The sequence below is a fragment of the Photinus pyralis genome, unplaced genomic scaffold (genome assembly GCF_008802855.1).
Source record: "Photinus pyralis isolate 1611_PpyrPB1 unplaced genomic scaffold, Ppyr1.3 Ppyr1.4_LG5, whole genome shotgun sequence".
Taxonomy (NCBI): Eukaryota; Metazoa; Arthropoda; class Insecta; order Coleoptera; family Lampyridae; genus Photinus; species Photinus pyralis.
This window is the reverse complement of record NW_022170596.1, coordinates 33,051,171-33,070,375: the sequence shown is the minus strand read 5'-3', so window position 1 is coordinate 33,070,375 and position 19,205 is coordinate 33,051,171. Positions and strand designations below refer to the sequence as shown.

The 19,205-nt window shown below is 36.0% G+C and overlaps 1 protein-coding gene across 1 annotated transcript in view; it reads left to right on the top strand.

Annotated features, from left to right (window-relative positions):
- Nucleotides 1-3,333: 3,333 nt before the first annotated feature.
- The window catches only part of LOC116170690, an 18,440-nt gene continuing 2,568 nt past the window's right edge, over nt 3,334-19,205 (top strand). The window contains exons 1-2 of the mRNA XM_031487195.1: nt 3,334-4,224; nt 13,813-14,893. Of these exons, the coding sequence (XP_031343055.1) occupies nt 3,811-4,224; nt 13,813-14,893 (1,495 nt within the window). The 5' untranslated portion in view covers nt 3,334-3,810. The remainder of the gene's footprint in view (nt 4,225-13,812; nt 14,894-19,205) is intronic.

The window sequence follows — 19,205 nt, the reverse complement described above, 5'->3', positions numbered from 1 at the left end:
TCTTTTTACACTTTTCAGTTATAAACCGCATTTTGTTAAGCATCAAATACGCAACTTTGCCAAATTTAAACTACCTACCTATCTCTTACACTTCCCAAGATCGCCATGGTGGCCCTCGAGTTTGAATCAGCCTGTATATTATACATTTTCGGAAAGCTCGTAAAACAAGCGATCTTTTGAAACCATGGCGAACTATAATTTCTATTTTAAAAAAATCAACTTCGAGTTACAGCGTAGTTACTAAAAGAACTAGAAACAAACGACTGACGGAATTGATTTCTACGTTAAAAAGTGCCTGAATAATGCTAAACCGATTTTGTTCCAACTTGAAAAATAAAGGAGATACGGCAAATTGAAAGAATTGGCAATTTTTCAACTTTTCTCACGAGGGAAAAAACAAAAAACGGCTAGGTACCTACTTATTTCTGGCAACGGTATAATAGAATAGGCATGAAAAAAGAGGTCACGAGAAGCGGTGTTCATTTATCTGCGCTAATAAGGAAGTAACCCATTTAATACCATCGAAATTGGACCACACTGTACATATGTACACTTTATATCCAATACCCAAACTTTGAAATACGACCAACCATTTCCCAAAGTTTCGTCGCAATCACATGAACGGTTTAGGTAGGCATAAGAGACAGACAGACAGGCAAACATTCCTTTCTGTTTATACGTATAGAAGATAGAAGAAGATAAGCATGTCACAAAATCACATCCATTTAAAAACATAGGCCAACCGCAAAATACAGCAAATTATGGAACGCCGTTTTAACATTTAATGTGCAACAATACTATAATATTAATGTAAAGTTTTGTCCCAATTTCTATTATCTTAATGATAAAATTAAATAATTAATTTTATCTTAATGATAATTTCAAATCATTTTGTTTATCTTGTTGATAATTTTAATTCCATTCCGCCATTTAATATTATCTGAGATAAAATTAAATGGCGCCGTGCGCTGCCTTTCTCTCTTTTTCCCTATAAAACAGCGTATTTCCATCTCTTTATGACTTGCAAAGGTGGCCAGATAAAAAAAATAATTTAAAATTATCATTATGATAAAAATAATTATTTTATTTTTATCTACAAGATAAATTTAAATAGTTTGCTTAAACTTTATCATTAAGATAATTTTAAATAGGCAAAATAAAATTATCTACAAGATAAAAATATTCATTTTTATTATCTTGTAAAAAAAAATAATTCATATTTGATAAAATAAATAATTATTTTTATCATAATGATAATTTTAAATCATTTTTTATCTTGTTGATAATTTGAAATAGCAAAATTTAAATTATCAACAAGATAAATTTAATTCTCCCGTCATTTACGATTATCTTAGATAATTTTAAATGGCCACCTTTGCAAGTCATAACGAGATGGAAATACGCTGTTTTATAGGGAAAAAGAGAGAAAGGCAGCGCACGGCGCCATTTAATTTTATATCAGATAATATTAAATGGCTGAAATAGTCATTTATAATTATCTCAGATAATTTTAAATGGCGAAATGGAATTAAAATTATCAACAAGGTAAAAATAATTCTTTTTTCATTATCAACAAGATTAAAAAAATGATTTGAAATTATCATTAAGATAAAATTAATTATTTAATTTTATCATTAAGATAAAAGAAATTAGGGCAAAACTTTACATTAAGATTATAGTATTGTTGCACATTAAATGTTAAAACGGCGTTGATAGCAAATCAAGACATAGGCCCGTATGAATAAAAATAAGCAAATGCTTATACTTGCAAAATTCAAAGTAAATACTCGTAAGTGCTCCTTCGCACTGGGCGACTGAGCAGCGATTCTAAGCAGAAGGACAGGACGCAATGCAGCGCTGCTAAGCAGACCAGTATGAAGGGGCAGTTATGAGTATTTACTTTGAATTTTGCAAGTATAAGCATTTGCTTATTTTTATTCATACGGGCCATAGACAAGACAAGACTGGCATAAAAGTTAATTCGAGATTTAAAAGCTTCTAAACCATGGGACTGTTATTGTTCGATTTAGCTAACGTAAAATGCGGTAGTATTCGGGCGAGGGGGTCTATTGGTTGTACAAAAATGTCACCCACCTCTCCCCCAACCCTGTACAAACTTAATGGATGTACCTACTACTCCACTCCACTTCACTTGGGATACATTTGTGAGAATCTCTTGAAAATGTTTTTTTGCAAGTAGGGGGATCATGCTGCAACTGTATCCATCTAGAGTGTTTGGAATCGTCTTTTTTTTACACTTAGGGGTTGTCAGTAGATACTTTTCTGGTTTAGTGCAGAGGCCCCAAGGGCGTTTTCTTAACGATATTATGCATTACTTACACCATAATATAATAGATTTCTGATTTCCTTTCCAATAGAGATTACGTTATGGACCAAATGCAAAATGTATTTAAAATAGTTACGAAACCACACGTATACCACACTGTGGAAATGAACAAAGTCCTAATTATGTAGTATAGCATTTCTACACGTAATATCAACTTCCGATCTATAATCAACAAACACTCTAAAGCTAAACGTAGTCCATTAGCACTGACTTATTTGCTTAAGTGAACGTAGGTGCCTACTTTGGTCGTGTAATTTGTGCCATGTCTGAAAGTGAATTTCGATTTTTATGTATGATTTGAGATGAGGAGTCATCCTTCAACGTGAGTAAGTCGGAAGTCTACCCAACCTACCCTTATCGAAAAATGTAGTAGATAACGATAGGTAGGTGTCACGACGTCGGTTCCCATTATTTTTTGCGGACAATTAATCAAATTTCACAATAGCCGCTTTCACTTTTATTTTGGTTCCAACTAATCCATCAAATCTGCTATGCGTGAACATGTTCATTATATTTTTCACAACAGTGTTGATTTAAAGGTACCTACCTACTTCCGTGTTTTGCGGTCGGTGTACTACTTCCAGTATGGGACAATTTTTTCTAAAAGAACACGCAGGAAGCGCGAACTTAAAAAGTGCATTCGTGCCCTTGTTACACCCGATAAATTCAACAATTTGTAACAACCTGTCGAATGAAAGTAAACTGCGAGTGTCCCAATTTAAAACGGGTACGTAGGTCATTCGCCCTTTTATTTTTATAATTAAAAATATAGGCCAAGTCTGGACGTAGCACGAAACCTTACATAACTGCAACCGAATCCCTCAAGTGTAACTTAAAGACCAGATTTTCGCATAGACAATTTTTTCATCCTAATAACTGCATTAGGTAATTGCGGCTAGATGCACTTCGAACGCATTTACACGGACATTCAAATAACTATAGCGATGAGTTTATCACCGCGCACACGCGTTAATTATAGCGCGTTTTACTCCTTATTTTAGAACCTCGTAGACTACGTTGGGCTGCTTCAGTATCAAGATTTCCGAAAAAATCTCCTCCGCCGTTTCGACAATTTGAAGTGCGCGCGGTGATTAGTGCGGTTGAAAATTACGAATCGTGTCCATTTAAATACGCTACCTTACCGCAAACAATTTATCACATGATGATAATGAAAAAGTACACAATTAATCGACCTTGGTCGCTATTTAAATCTAGTTTTTAACTAACTATTCTTTTTTAACAAGTACGCCGGACAGGTGAGAATAAAAGACGAACATAGTGCGCGTTTACCTACCGTATATTTATAGTACATTAGTTTCATATCTAATTGTTTTATTGACATAGTTAAAATACGTCAGTACGTACTGCGAAAATAAATGGAACGGTTAAAGTACTGTATTTTTAATAATACAAATAATTAACCTCAATAGTTAAATTAATAAGGTACCTCTACCTATAATACCATGAAGAAGTTTTGCAATAAAATCAGTAAGCAACAGTGGCGCGTGTCCGTACCTAACATCAACACCGCAATTTTCAAACGATCGAGTAGTAAAGAAAAAGATGAATCGGGTAGTGGTAAAATTAAAAAGAGTGCGTCGGGTAGCTATGATATTGAAGCAGCACAACAGGCGTTCGAACAAAATCGAAACATTGTAAAAACGATCATCGCGGAAGATGAATCGAGTGACTCTGATAGTGATGAGTACCAAGACGCGAGAGCGATGAGTGAAAAGTTGAGTGACGAGATGAATTCCTCCGTTTATGCCGATGTTGAGTTACCTACAAAAGTTGATGTGAATGAGTGCAGCGATGGATTTGATGTGCCTAATATTAGTTTTTCGTTTTTTGAGGAGCAAAATAATTACGATTATCAGGTAAAAAACCGAACTTCACTTTGTTGTGTTTTCGTTACCAGAAAATTTTGCCTAATCGAAAAGCAGCATATCCGGGAGTATTTTTGACGAATACTCCTACGCGCGAAACGCCACTAAAAATAATTCCTGGCACCGAGTGACCGTATTTGTTTTAGGATAAAACACTTGGCACAGTCATTACTTTCACAATAATAAATTGTCCAGACTATTAAAGAAAGATCTTGATCGGTCAGATGGAACCAAAATGAAAGCAGGCATAATAATAGGAAGGAGGTTAATTACACACCCTTGATTAACGATAATATCAGTACATCCCTTTAATGACCTCCACATTTCATATGCTAATTACAATCATTTCAGGAGAAAACTCCTCGGAGGATGTTTCATTAGAATTTCATTTATTTTTATAGAAGTTGGCCACTTCTATTTTTATAATCCTATAATGTAATTACGATTAAACTTTGGAAACGTTTCTACTCACGAATGACTACCCCAACGGAGCAATTCATATAGTAGGTATTTATTTATAAATAATGCTTAGAATACTTTTCTGGAATGAAATAAAATCCTTCATTCTTTAGCAAAGTGACTATATGAGCTCATCGACGAACATTTTTTAATTGCGATCTATAGAAGGTAACTTCACAATCGCGGTCGTTAAAGTAACGGTTAATGCTGGCAACTCGTACAGAAAATTTTCCAAAAATAGTGACCATAATGATAATAATAATCGTTTTATGGCCAAAACCAAACAGACTAATTCGCCTATGAACTTTGGTATACATGATATTCATGTAGAAGTAGAGATAGGGATTTCCTATAGGAATTTCTTATGTCTACTTTTACATGATAAAAATTCTTCTAAAGGACGCCTAACTTTATGTAACTAATAAAGTAACTACCTACAACAAAAAATGAGTCATATTAATTAATTGGAATATTATCGCTTTGACTTCCCTATTCTAATTTCGGTTCGTGTGGAATGTATTCAACTAAAGAAAAAGTTGATATTTCCAAATGGTATAGTGCCGATTACAGTTTAAGGAGCTTAAGAGATTTATTTGCTGTAAAGCTAAAGCAACAATATTGAATATGACAGCCAGATCTTTATTTGTTTCAAGAAGTCATTTTGGTTGCATACAATTAGGCGTCCTTTCAGAAGACTTTTTATCATGTAAAAGTAGACATAGGAAATTTCTATATAAAATCCCTATGTCTACTTCGACATGTACAGGGTGTAGCACCTAAGATCCCTCGGATCATAATTCCTTTACTATAAAAGATACCGAAAAAAGTCTTATAGCAAAATTGTACACAATTACCGTCGCCATATTTCGAACACATTTTTGATCACCAGGGGCGTACTGTATTCCAGTGGCGTATCAAACTTGCATTTTTTAAAATGAAATACCCCATTTTTTATTACTGATTTAGAATGTACTTGAAAAATACTTCTTTTTTCATATAACAAATTATATCCCTAACTTTAACGATTTCGCAGTTATAACCTTTTTTCGTCAAAATTTGACAGTTATTCGAAAATTTTTTTTAGAGAAACTAAATCGCGCAGGCGGCTAATTTTTGAATTTAGGCACAGGTTAAGACCTCTTTCATAGCCACATAATTTTTTTTTACAAAAAAAATTAAATTTTTTATTGACCTTCGCCAAAAGTCATATTTTTCCAAAATTTCAAATGGCACCCCCCGAGACACCCCCTCTAAACTCTGGGTTGCCAAAACTACAAATTTTCTACTGATACAAAGAAAACCACATATTCCATCAGAAAATTTCAGAGAAAAACCAGTCGAAACGCCAATTTGTAAAAAAAAAACTTATTTTCGGAATCTAAGTGTGCCATGATGAAACAAAAAAGGTTCAATTCTCACAATTAACAGGGATGGATAGATTTACAACTACTGGGAGTGTAAAACGAGTAAGGAGCAGAAGATAATGAATTGCAAGTTCTTGGGGCAGCTGTTGACAATCGTCATATTATTGTGCGTGAAATTAGTACTCCCAGTAGTTATAAATTTATCAAACACGTGTAGATTTGTATTCTGCCAGGATATCTCTCGGCGTAGTCTTGTGACGCCAACAAACAAAACAATTCCAGTAACTGTCTCTAAGAATAAATACTATATCAACCTTTTCTGCTTGAGTTTGAGACATTTTTGCAACGTTGATTAAAAACAATCATACACTGCCGATACTTTACTGTTAATTGAGAGAATTGAACCTCTTTAGTTTCATCATGGCACACTTAGATTTGGAAAATTAGGTTTTTTTACAAATTAACGTTTCGACTGGTTTTTCTCTGAAATTTTCTTATGGAATGTGTGGTTTTCTTTGTATCAGTAGAAAATTTGTAGTTTTGGCTACCCAGAGGTATAATTTGTTTACGGGGGTGCCATTTGAAATTTTTGAAAAATATGACTTTTGGCGAAGGTCAATCAAAAATTAAATTTTTTTTACGAAGTACCTAAAAAAAATTGTGACTATGAAAGAGGTCTTAACCTGTGCCTCAATTCAAAAATTAGCCGTCTGCGCGATTTAGTTTCTCTAAAAAAATTTCGAAGAACTGTCAAATTTTGACGAAAAAAGGTTATAACAGTAAAATCGTTAAAGTTAGGGGTATAATATGTTATACAAAAAATAAGTATTTTTCTAGTACATTCCAAATCAGTAATAAAATATGGGGCGTTCTATTAAAAAAATGCAAGTTTGATACGCCACTGGAATACAGCACGCCCCTGGTAATCAAAAATATTTTAGAAATATGGTGACGGTAATTGTGTACAATTTTGCTATAAGACTTTTTTTGGTATCTTTATGGTAAAGGAATTATGATCCGATGGATCTTAGGTGCTACACCCGGCGTATCATTGTAGGTATAACCCATTCATCAGCATTTTCCTGCAGTAACCCTTTTAACTTACGAAATATAGCCAGCCATTTTAATGTGCATATTCAGAATTTTTCCCTCCTGACAAATACTGGGTAGGTAATGTAACGGAAGTTACAATATAGGGCTGCAAATGTGGCATCATAATATTGTGACGTAAATTAAAGTACGTGGTCTTATTCATTTATAATTAACTAACAATCCTAAATGGATTAACTTATAACAGGCAGTAATTATTATTTATCACTTACAATTTATTGCATCGAAGATGGAACTGACTGAAATACGTTACAATTTGCTTATAAACTAAACGAAAATAATTCTAGAATGTTCTTAGAACGCTTAGGAATGTTCTATATAAACAACTCATTTTTCCCGGAAGGATTGCGCCATATCCGCCCTCGCTCTTTATCGCAGATAACAAATTTTAATCTTTCATGGCGCCTCGATGTCTATCGGGATTTCTGGAGTATTCGCTACACTGCTCCTCTCTTAAAACTGTTGCGTCGCGCAACACGGACGACGGCTGTAGCGCAAACACAGTCCCAGGCAACTCTTGTTCTCTACACGCGAACTTCATGGTCCCTGCGTGCTCGCCTTCGTGCATCTTCCCTTCTTAAATTATTAAAGAAGCAACCCCCGGCTTACGAAACTGTTGCGGGATCTCCTCTGGGGTTGAAACAACAGACCTCTCAAAACCAGTTCCATTAATCTTTCAAACGTCGCGGAGGCGTTACTCAAGCCAAAGGGCATAACCGTAAATTGCCATAGACCCGACCCTATGCTAAAGGTTGTCTTCTCGCGATGTTCATTATCCAAACCAACATACCAGTAGGCGATGTTTATATCTAAAATCACTTCTTAGCACACGTAAGCGTATCCAGCGTGTCATTGATGCGGTACAATGAACAACTCTCCTTCTTTGTTACGTTATTCAGTTGCCTATGCCGTATACTATGATCTACGCAAAACTTCGTGCTGCCATCTTTCTTCTTCACTAGCACCACAGATAACGTCCAAGGGCAAGGGTTCCATTATGCCTTGACTAGCTATGTCGCTGATGATCTCAGCTTTTTCGCGTTTAACCCATAGTTGCTTAATAAGTTGGGCATCTCCCGTATTTATTTTGTGTTACCATATTGCTTCGCCGGTCCTTTCTCTTTCTCCGAAGCAAACATATATCTTGGTAGCAACATTTTAACCTAAAGCCCTCCAAAAATGAATATAAGCTTTATTGGAACATCTGGTGTCAAAAATGGTACTATGATTTTATAAGTGGCCACTTTTCTCTTATCTAAGTTAAGAACCACTTAAAATACTTAAATGAACAATGAAGAAAATAGGGAATATCTCCTTTTTACAAACAGATCGAAGTCTTAAAAATGTATGTTGAACTCAGTTAGAAGACTTCCGAGACTCAGTATTGAATTTAAATAGAAAACTTTTACCTTTTTCTGGCGTTTGCAACATTATTTCGTGGTATTTGGTGTCCTAGGTCTCTTACTTCCTCCATCCTTTCATCCTCCCACTTTCATTCTATCACTCTGTTCGTACCTTCTCCTTTCTAAATCTCATCATCTTCGATTTTTCGACATTTAATTCCATTCTTTTTCATTCCCAGTATCTCTATTGTTCTCATGATTTTCTTCATCTCTTTTTCTTCTGTTGCCAATAATACTGTCGTCCGCTTAAGCCAGGAACCATATCTTCCTTCTTCCCATCACGATTTCTTCACTTTGACCCTGTTTTTTCCATATCCCTTAGGTAGAGATTAAGTAAGGTGGGTATCCCTGTCTCAATCCTTTTATTGTCTAGAACACTTCTGACTCCTTCTCTCCTATCCTTACCCCGCTTCTTGTCTCTCCATGTAACTCCTTAATTCTGTTGTTTAATTTTTTGTCTATTTTTCCACCCCCCATCATTTCCCATACTTTCTATACGCCGTCGCGATTCTCCTATAATTTTATAATAATAATAATAATAATAATAATAATACAGAAATACAGAGAAACACACGTACACTATTAACAAAACACCATATACATCACCCTCACTCCTCTACTATACGACTTTACCTTCCTCGTTCGGAAGGAGGTAGAGGACTTACAGACATAAAACTATTGCACCAAACACAAATAATACACAATTTACGACAATACTTTTATAACAAATCAGATACTTCAGTTTTACACAAAACAGTAACATATGCAGATAAATCTTACACACCACTTAATCTACACGAAACTAATATACTCCCACCCACATCCAAACTTACATCACAAATAACATACAAATATGGAACCAAAAGCCTTTACATGGACGATTTCCACAAGAGGTTAGCCAGGGTTGTGTTGATTCTATAGCAACGCCCAGTTGGTTGTCTGAATGTGATATCTTCCCGGAGACTGAGGGTTTCATGTTAGCAATACAAGACCAGGTCATTAACACACGTAACTATAAAAAACACATACATAAAGACAAAACAGTGACAAACGATTCTTGTCGACTCTGTTCACAAACATCAGAAACAATCCAACATATAATATCGGCATGCACACGACTCGCACAAACTGAATACAAACATCGACATGATCAGGTAGCTAAAATCATACATCAAAAATTAGCACTTAAACACAATCTCATAACAGATACGACACCATACTACAAATACACGCCACAGATTATACTTGAAAACAACACACACAAATTATATTGGGACAGGACACTACTCACAGACAAAACTATCCACAATAATAGACCAGATATTACACTCATAGATAAAACACAAAAATCCATTTGTATTATAGACATTGCCATACCCAACACTAACAACTTAACTAAAACACATGCAGAAAAACACCGCAAATACACCGATATGGCTATCGAGCTTAAGACGCAATGGAGAATGAAATCTACTGTTATAGTTCCCATTATTCTTAGTGCTACTGGAGTTATACCAAAGACAATACACCACAATTTACAACTATTAGGGTTAGACAAAAACACATACAAACATTTACAAAAAGCAGTCATTATCAACACATGCCATATTGTTCGTAAATTTCTAAACATAACACAAGATACTACATACACAAATGATCCACAACGTATACATGTAAACAGCAGTACTCGCTCACAACACGGTACACAACATACTGTAATATCTCAACCTCTAACCCAAACAAACACACAAATACAACTTACCGAGCAAACAAGTACAACAAATGATACAACATATACTACAATCAGAGATTCACCTCTGAAGCAAACCACATTATCACCACCCATTAGTATTCAACCCAAACGCAAAAGCCTAAACAGCACTTTAGACTCACAACATGACACACAACATACTGTAATATCTCCACCCTTAACTCAACCAACCACACAAACACAACTTCCTGAACAAACAAACGCAATAAATACAAGTAACGCAACACGCACTACAAAGACGCCCTCACCCACACGGCCTAGCACAGCTAAAAAACACAATACTCTTGCTTCTCAGAAACACACCACGTTATCACAAACAAAACCCACTCGTACTCAACCCAAACGCAACAACCTTAACAGCACTACAGGCTCACAAAATACTGTAATGTCTCCACCAATAACCCAAGCAACCACACAAATACAACCTCAAGAACAAAGAAACACAATAAATACAAGTAACGCAACATGCACTACAAAAACAGGTCCACCCAATAAAATTACACGTCTTAGCACAGTTAAAAAACACAATACTCCTCTTTCTCAGAAACAACCCACTCGTATTCAACCGAAACGCAACAACCTTAAAAGCACTACAGGCTCACAAAATACTGTAATGTCTCCACCAATAACCCAAGCAACAACACAGATACAGCCTCAAGAACAAAGAAACACCATAAATACAAGTAACGCAACATGCACTACAAAGACAGGTCCACCCAATAAAGTTACACGCCCTAGCACACTTAAAAAACACATAACTCCTTCTTCACAGAAACACACCACGTTATCACAACCCACTCGTATTCAACCCAAACGCAAAAACCTAAACAGCACTACTAGCTCACAAAATACAGTAATACCTCCACCAATAACCCAAGCAATAACACAAATACAACCTCAAGAACAAAGAAACACCATAAATACAAGTAAGGCAACATGTACCACAAAGACAGGTCCACCCAATAAAGTTACACGTCCTAGCACAGTTAAAAACACAAAACTCCATCCTCACCGAAGAACACCACGTTATCACAACCCACTCGTATTCAACCCAAACGCAAAGCCAAAGAAACACTTACACAATAAACTCCATTTAATAAAATTACAGGAATTATTATAATGATTTTTTTTGTTTTCCTCTTTCCTGATAGCGTTGGCTATTGTGCCCATCAATAGGTATGTTGGTAAGTACGAATTACATTATCCCTAGATGTCCAATGTACGTGTGTGGATTTTTTATTTTATTTTATTTTATTTTATTTTTTTTTTTTTAAGGACCCTACATAACTTCACCAGACACAGACACAGACACTAATCGTTACTTGATTTTAATCCGTGCGATTAGTTAACCAGGCTATACCTGAGTTCTCACAAGAAACACCGACCATAATAATAATAACAAACCACATTATCACGACCCATTAGTATTCAATCCAAACGCAAAAACCTAAACAGCACTTTAGACTCACAACATGACACACAACAATCGTTACTTGATTTTAATCCGTGCGATTAGTTAACCAGGCTAGACCTGAGTTCTCACAAGAAACACCGACCATAATAATAGTCATTTATTGGATAACGTACAAAAGAAACAATACATAATTCTAGTGAATATTAAACTAAATTTATTACGTTATTCCAAACGGGCGAAATTTAGATGTGTAGTGCAAACTACATTCTGTTCTACCACTTAACCCTATTAATAATTTATTGTGATAAGTCAGATAATGGCAAATAATTATTCAACATGGAACCCAGCAAATGTACTTATCCGAATATAGAAAGAAAAAAAAAAATAAAAAAAAATGACAGTGATAGCATTTTTTAAAACATTTTTCCATACAGTTTGTGTCCTCTTTTGCACTATTACCTCCCATTCTTCCATATCTCGTTTATTAGTTTCCTCAGCTTCTCCTTAACAGTATCTGTAGCAAAAATCCATGCCTCATTTCTTATTTCGTCCCTCCCTGTCTCCTTCCTTTTCTTCAGTCTCTTTAATTGTTGCTCCATCTCTTCTATCTCGCCTCCTTTCTTCCCTCATACTCTATCCCACACAGTTTTTCCTACTTACCTTGTAGTACCTTCATAAACTGCTGGTTCAGGTCCTTTATTTTTGTATGTTTTCTCCCGCACTATATGGGTTTTTCCCTTTTCTCTGTTTATCATCTTTTAAAAGTTCATCTCTGTATTTACTTCCCTGATATTTCTAATTCATATGGTGTTTCTTCATCTTTTTTCCTTACATATTCTTTTGTACTATTTCTTCTGTTCTCTCACCTCCTCTATGTATTGGTTTCTTTCTCTCTCCATCATTGTTCTTTATCGGTTTCTCAGTTTCACAACTACTTGCTTTTATCTCTTTTCTTCTTTCACCTGTTATCGCCTTTTTAATACTCTTTATATTTTTCCACTCCTCTGTGCTCTCTCCTATTTCATATACTTCCTCCTCTAGTCTTCTTCTATTCCTCCGCCTAATTAATTGATTAATTAATTGTCCCTAATTGTATCTCCATTCGTCTTTGAATCTTCCCATTCCTTGCTCTTTTATCTTCTCTGATAGCGTTATTTCCATCGGTTGATGATCCGATCCTGCCCTTGTTCCTACCTTAACATTTTCTATCGCTTTCAAAATTTTTCCGTTTACTTGTATGTAATTAATTTATCGACTTCCCTCTCCTTCCCATGTATGTGTATTTCCCATCTCTATCTTCCTCCATGTTTCCGTTTCCACTTCTTTCCTCTTCTTACTATCCTCAGTCATCCTAATATAGGTATTTTAGATGCAAAATGCACATTTAACCCTGTAATTAATTACGAGCACATAATGAGAATTATTGCGATCCCGCTCTAATGCGCCATGAAGACGCTTTTTATATCAGCATATAGATAGTCACAAAGACGTTGGGAGTAATGGGTCAGGGTATCCGATAGGTATGGGCGTGTCTTGTGCATTTACTCAACGTATTTCTATTTTCTAACTGATAGAACACAATCTCGATTACTTTGAAGCTCATGTGCACCGGGCCTTAGATTGCGTTTGATCCATTTTTCGAAATCTCCGGGGTATCATCCCTTGCGTAATAGCGCCAGACTTTGAAGTATACGTTAGGTATTTCAAATGAACCAATTCGATGTTTTCATTTTATTGCAAATATAGTTTTCGTGTAGAAGGAAAACGTAATCATATTGACTCTGACCTCTAGAATTGAGGGTATGTCATTCTTGAATAGAATCGTTTCAGTCGAGTTAATCAATTCGTCTGTTGTAAGTAATTGCCAATTTGAAAGATCGTCCTTGATACAAAATTAATTTGCTGCTGTTCGTTGCAAACTGAAGAAATACAAACAAACCAATTTGGACCAATAAAATCAAAGTGCAAAAAATCTATTTGCGAAAGAAAATTTTCTGGTAATGGCAATCGTTTGATATAATCTACATTGAACTAATACATATTCGTTTCCCTTATTAGGTGGTGAACGTAGAACGCAAACAGAAAATAGAACCAAAAATAGGTAGTAACGAAGAGGACCACACTCACATTAGCGAGGTAACGATTGTAATTCAAGAATCGGAACTTTCGAAAAATTCCAGCTCGCCTACCATATCAAAGAGTGCGGACGACTTGGGGAACTCTTTCATCAAATCTGAGTACTTTAATTTCGAACTGACGAAAAGTTTAAACGACTGCTCGTGTAGTCAAAGATTAATGAAGAGCGGCAGCGATCCCAATATATCCCACAGCCAGCTTGAGTTAGAACACGAAGACGACGGATTATACAAAGTTCCCGGGGCCGTGAGAAAAATTCGCCATTCCCATTCGTTGAACGACTTCAACAAGATCGAGCAGATCGACTGCATATCGTCCGCGCATTCGAGTATAGAGCACATTTCGTGCAGTCAAATTATAGTTAAGAAGTCGGAAGGTAACGAGGTCGATAGGGGTTCACCCGCTATGGACTACTGCAGAGTGCGAAGCAAAATGCCATTCAAGAAACGCAAAGTTAGCTTTCTGCGTAAACCGAAAGCCACAACGTGGATAAATCTGAGAGCCAAATTCGATCACATGGTCAACGAGCACGCGGCGAAGCAGAGGGTGGGTGCGTTTCCAGACAAAGATAGCACAGTCATACACATCGAAGAGATGTACAAATCATCCAAAGACAAGTGCAAGAAAATTTTGAAGAGCACCGGAAGGATGTTCAAATCGAAAAGGGACCAAGAGAATGTCGATCCAAACGGTGAGAAATCTCCGAAATTGATTAAAGCTAGTGACATCGAGTATAAATTCGACGAGGAGAGTAAGGACGATTGTACGGATAGTAGCAGTATTAATACTAAGACTGATAAAAGTGATAAATCAGTAGTGATAAGTGCCAAACATTTTTTTAGTCTTCCAATGACTATAATTGATGAAAAAATGCAGGATGGAGAGTTTCGTTCGGTGAAAAATGTATTTAGGAGAAGTAAATTTTTGCCGGCAGAGGTAGGAGATCACGTTTTGCTTTTACGGCACGTGCTTTCAGCATTGCAACTCGATTTTGCTTTTGTTTGTTTGTGTTTTCGTGTGATAATCTGCTTATCCTTAGGAAGCAATTTGCTATACCTACTACAAATTGGATTAGGTTCTTGTTATTCGCTACCTATAACTACGTAATCTATTACAGAAATAGAAATCGCCACTCGATTCGCTATAATGTGGATCAAATGAGTTACCAATAATTAGATTGTAGAAGTTCAGGGGCAATCGATTTCCAAACTGTAAAAGAGTACCTAAACCTCGCTTAATTATTCTATTGTAGTTTAATCGCAGCCTCCACGTTTTTTGTGCATTTCGATATACACAAGAAATATTTTGAAAAGAAAATCCTCCAACGAATCTCACTTCGTTCGAGGGCTCCATAAAAAGTAATACTTCTCTTCCACCATTACTCACCTTAAAGTTCCGAGAAATACATTTATTATGGATTTAAAAAAAGAAAACAAGAAAATATGACATAAAGGAAAAACTGCATCCCTAACTAAACTAATAAAATATCCTCACTAGCCAGATAATTAATTTTATCCTAACAAATAATTTAAAACAAGCAAAATCTAAAATAAATGTTTCACTATGATCCTTAAAAACATAGACAATTCGGTTTCTTTCACTGATAACTCGAATAAAGCTTAAGTAATAAATATATATAAATCGGCACCTTTATCGTCCTTGAAATTTTTCAATACTCGCCGATTCGGATTTCAGATGTTGGTGATCGAGACCATGTTGGTGATTTGATGTCGCCGATATCGTGCTTCCAAACAAAAACTCACTGAGTTTTCTTAGGATATACAATTCTGAGCATATCTCGATTTTCAATAGTCTTAAATCCTTTTTTAATTACAAACGCGGGCACTAAAAACAAATCGGAAATGAAAAGACTCCGCCAGGGTATTTTCTTCATTTCGAATTTTTTTTTCTTAGATTTTATGATATGTATTTTGTACTTGTGTATATTTACCCGTGTAAGGACGGGTAATAAATGAGCCAACCGTACAGACCCGCAATTAGTATATTACTTCAATTGTACACAACTCTTGTGCAGATAAAACCCTCTTCCGACAATTCGTTCTTGAGGTATAAGGGAATATACCCTATCACGATAACCATTCCAGGACTCTAGGACCATTCCCCTAGAAGTAGTTCAAAACGGTAGAAGTGGGTCCGGACGGACGGACGGACAAAACACAAACAATAGCACATTTTGTTTAATTCTTAAAAAATGCGCTAAAAAAACCAACCGAATAGTACGGGAAGCTTTAAATATCTTCTAAACGTCGACAAATAAGACGACAATAGGCGATTAGTTAATTGACGTGTTTGTTAATTTAATTTTGACAGTTACAAATCGGGTCTTATCGGAAAACTCGAACAGACTCGTTTACCCTGAGCTCACATACCTCGTCACAGACCTAGGCGATGTCCTTCACCATATTTTATTCGCAATTAGCATTCCATGTACTGTATCGTCTAAGGACAAAACCCAAAAACCATCGACATATATCGAAATGGAGTGCGCGTGCCAATGCTAAGCGCGGATACTGCCGGTGAGCGAGAGGGGAAAACTAAGAGGCAAGCTTTCTCACTATCGCACTTCTGTTGGTCGCATATAATCGACATTTCTCGACCAGCGCGATAGAGAGAGAGCTTGCCTCTTAGTCCTCCCCTCTCGCTCACCTGTAGTATCCGCGCTTAACATTGGCACATGCAGCCCATTTCTATAGTTTTGACATTTGTAGATAATTTATCACTTCCAAACGTACCTACATGATCTATTCTAATTTTTTTCATTACGCACGTGTGTAGGTAATGGTTACTATATCACGCCTCTAAATTATACCTTATGACCTCATTCTCAGGGTAGAAATTTTTTTCATACCTATACTTATACGGGGTTTTAGATTTCCGCTATAGGTCTTTCACATCGCTCGGGTATCAATCAATGCAACATTAGAGTGGTTTATGCCCCCCGTGTCCAGCACTTCTTGTCTATGTATCTAGGGAAGCGGCGTATGCCATTTTTTCTTCTTCAAATAGGCACGATCCGATATAATAAAAAGGACAAACAGGTGTGTGTGAGCGAGGGTGAGAGAAGATTTTTTATTAGTTTAATGGTCGAAATTAAGTCAAACAGAAAGTTTCTTCCAATTTAGAGTTTAATTTTTTTGGGGTGGCAAAAATTTTCTAAAAAAATTTTCGATTTTGTATACGGGTTAGTGGTTGCTGAACACTATGCGTATGAAAGTTTGAGGCGCCGAGAAGTCGTGGCAGATGCCGAGATTAGATAAAATTACAGCACGATTTTGCCAGGAATTTTGTGTACGTGGAATTAGACGAGAAAATTAGTTTTAATTGGTGGGCAGGGTTGGAGCCACGGAATTGATGCGAATTTAAACAAGTAAAAATTGTGCACAACCCTGGTGCAGGTAAAGCGCATTTTTTTAAACACCCCTACGAAATTTCTTCCATATATAAGAATGTTGGCCCTGCACATCCTACACAAAACCAAATTAGGAAAATGGCGCTACATTTGCTTTTATTCCAAGTGGCTATGTATCAAATTTCATTTGAATGACTCGATAAATAAGAAAGTTGGCACTGCACATGCGCAAAACAAAATTTGGAAAATGGCGCTACATTTGCTATTATTCCAAGTGGCTACGTATCAAATTTCATTTAAATGCCTCCATAAATAAGAAAGTTGGCACTGCGCATGCGCAAAACGAAATTTTGAAACTGGCGTTAAATTTGGTTTTATTTCAATTGGCTATGTATCAAATTTTATTTAAATACCTCCATAAATAAGAAAGTAGGGACTGCGCATGCGCAAAACCAAATTTAGAAAATGGCGCTACATTTGCTTTTATTCCAAGTGGCTATGTATCAAATTTTATTTAAATACCTCCACAAATAAGAAAGTTGGCACTGCGCATGCGCAAAACGAAATTTTGAAACTGGCGTTAAATTTTGTTTTATTGTAAGTGGCTATGTATCAAATTTTATTTAAATGCCCAATTGTTATATTTCTTCCAATCTTCCCAATCGCCTTTTGTAGGTACTTTCCTTTGACAACTCGCTCTTAAGATATAAGGAATTATAACCGATCACGACAAGGGTTATGGTTAGTATAAATTATATCCTTTCGTTGAGACCTTTCATTAGAGTACCATGAAAGATAAAACTATTTCCATCCCCCCTTCCCTCTCCACCCCGTACTTTCATAAGAGGACAAAAAGAAGAGCAGTAGTTTGTAGAAAACTGTTCCTTTCGTTGAGACCTTTAATTAGAATACAATGAGAGATAAAACTAATTTTTAACCCCCCCCTCCAGGCCCCGTCGCTCACTGATTTCGAAAGAGTCGCACGGGAAAGTTATAGTTTGTACAAACCAATTTATTTTGATGAGACCTTTCATTAGAATACCATGAAGGGTAGAACATGTGTTTCCCCATTTTTTTAATTCTTAAAAAATGCGCTAAAAAAAGTAGTGGGAATTAAGTTGTTAGTAGAGAGCCGATGGGGGATGGGCGTTAAATCACGATAGCGTTTGCGTCGAGCGGTTAAAAAGTCGACCACCTGGATTTTAGTTTGGGTAAAGACTTCAAATTGTATGTATGTAGCAATCATTTTGAAGACGTAATCTGTAAATTTTAGAAAAAGTGGCGATTAAAGTACCGAGGGCATTATGCGGGAATCCGCGAAATATTATGGTCGAATTCAGCGACAGACCAAAAAACATTAGGTGCGGTGTCTGCAACAAAAAGATACTCAGCGCGACTGCGTAAAGCCCTAATGTATGTTCAAAGTTCCAGTGGCATGTAATTGAAATTTTTATTCTGTATGGTGTCTGGTTAAACCCTGGGTTAATCAAATAACCAAAAACTTTAAATTTAATTAAAGATCGTCAACTCAAACTCACACTCAAACCAAAAACCACTGAATGCTCCCACTTCATAGATTAATCATCAAAGATTGATTGATTATACTATTATAGAGCTAGATAGTCGCCAAACCAGCAGGTAGATGTCAAAATCGATATTTATGTGTCAATTTCGACGAGAAAACGTCCGAGCACAACGTGTTAATATTACACTTATCTATAACCATAATCGCTGCTCAGGTACCGAAACGTCACGTAGCAATTTAAATTACAAATTATTTGAAACTTAATTATACAACGTGGGAATAAAAAGCTAGTTAGGTAATTGTATTTACCTATGCTTACAGATTGTCTCAAATTCCCAGATTTATTTAAGTTTCATTGGCTCATCGTATTGCGTTTCAGGAAATTAATAAATTAACAATCGCGGTAGGTACCTACTGTTT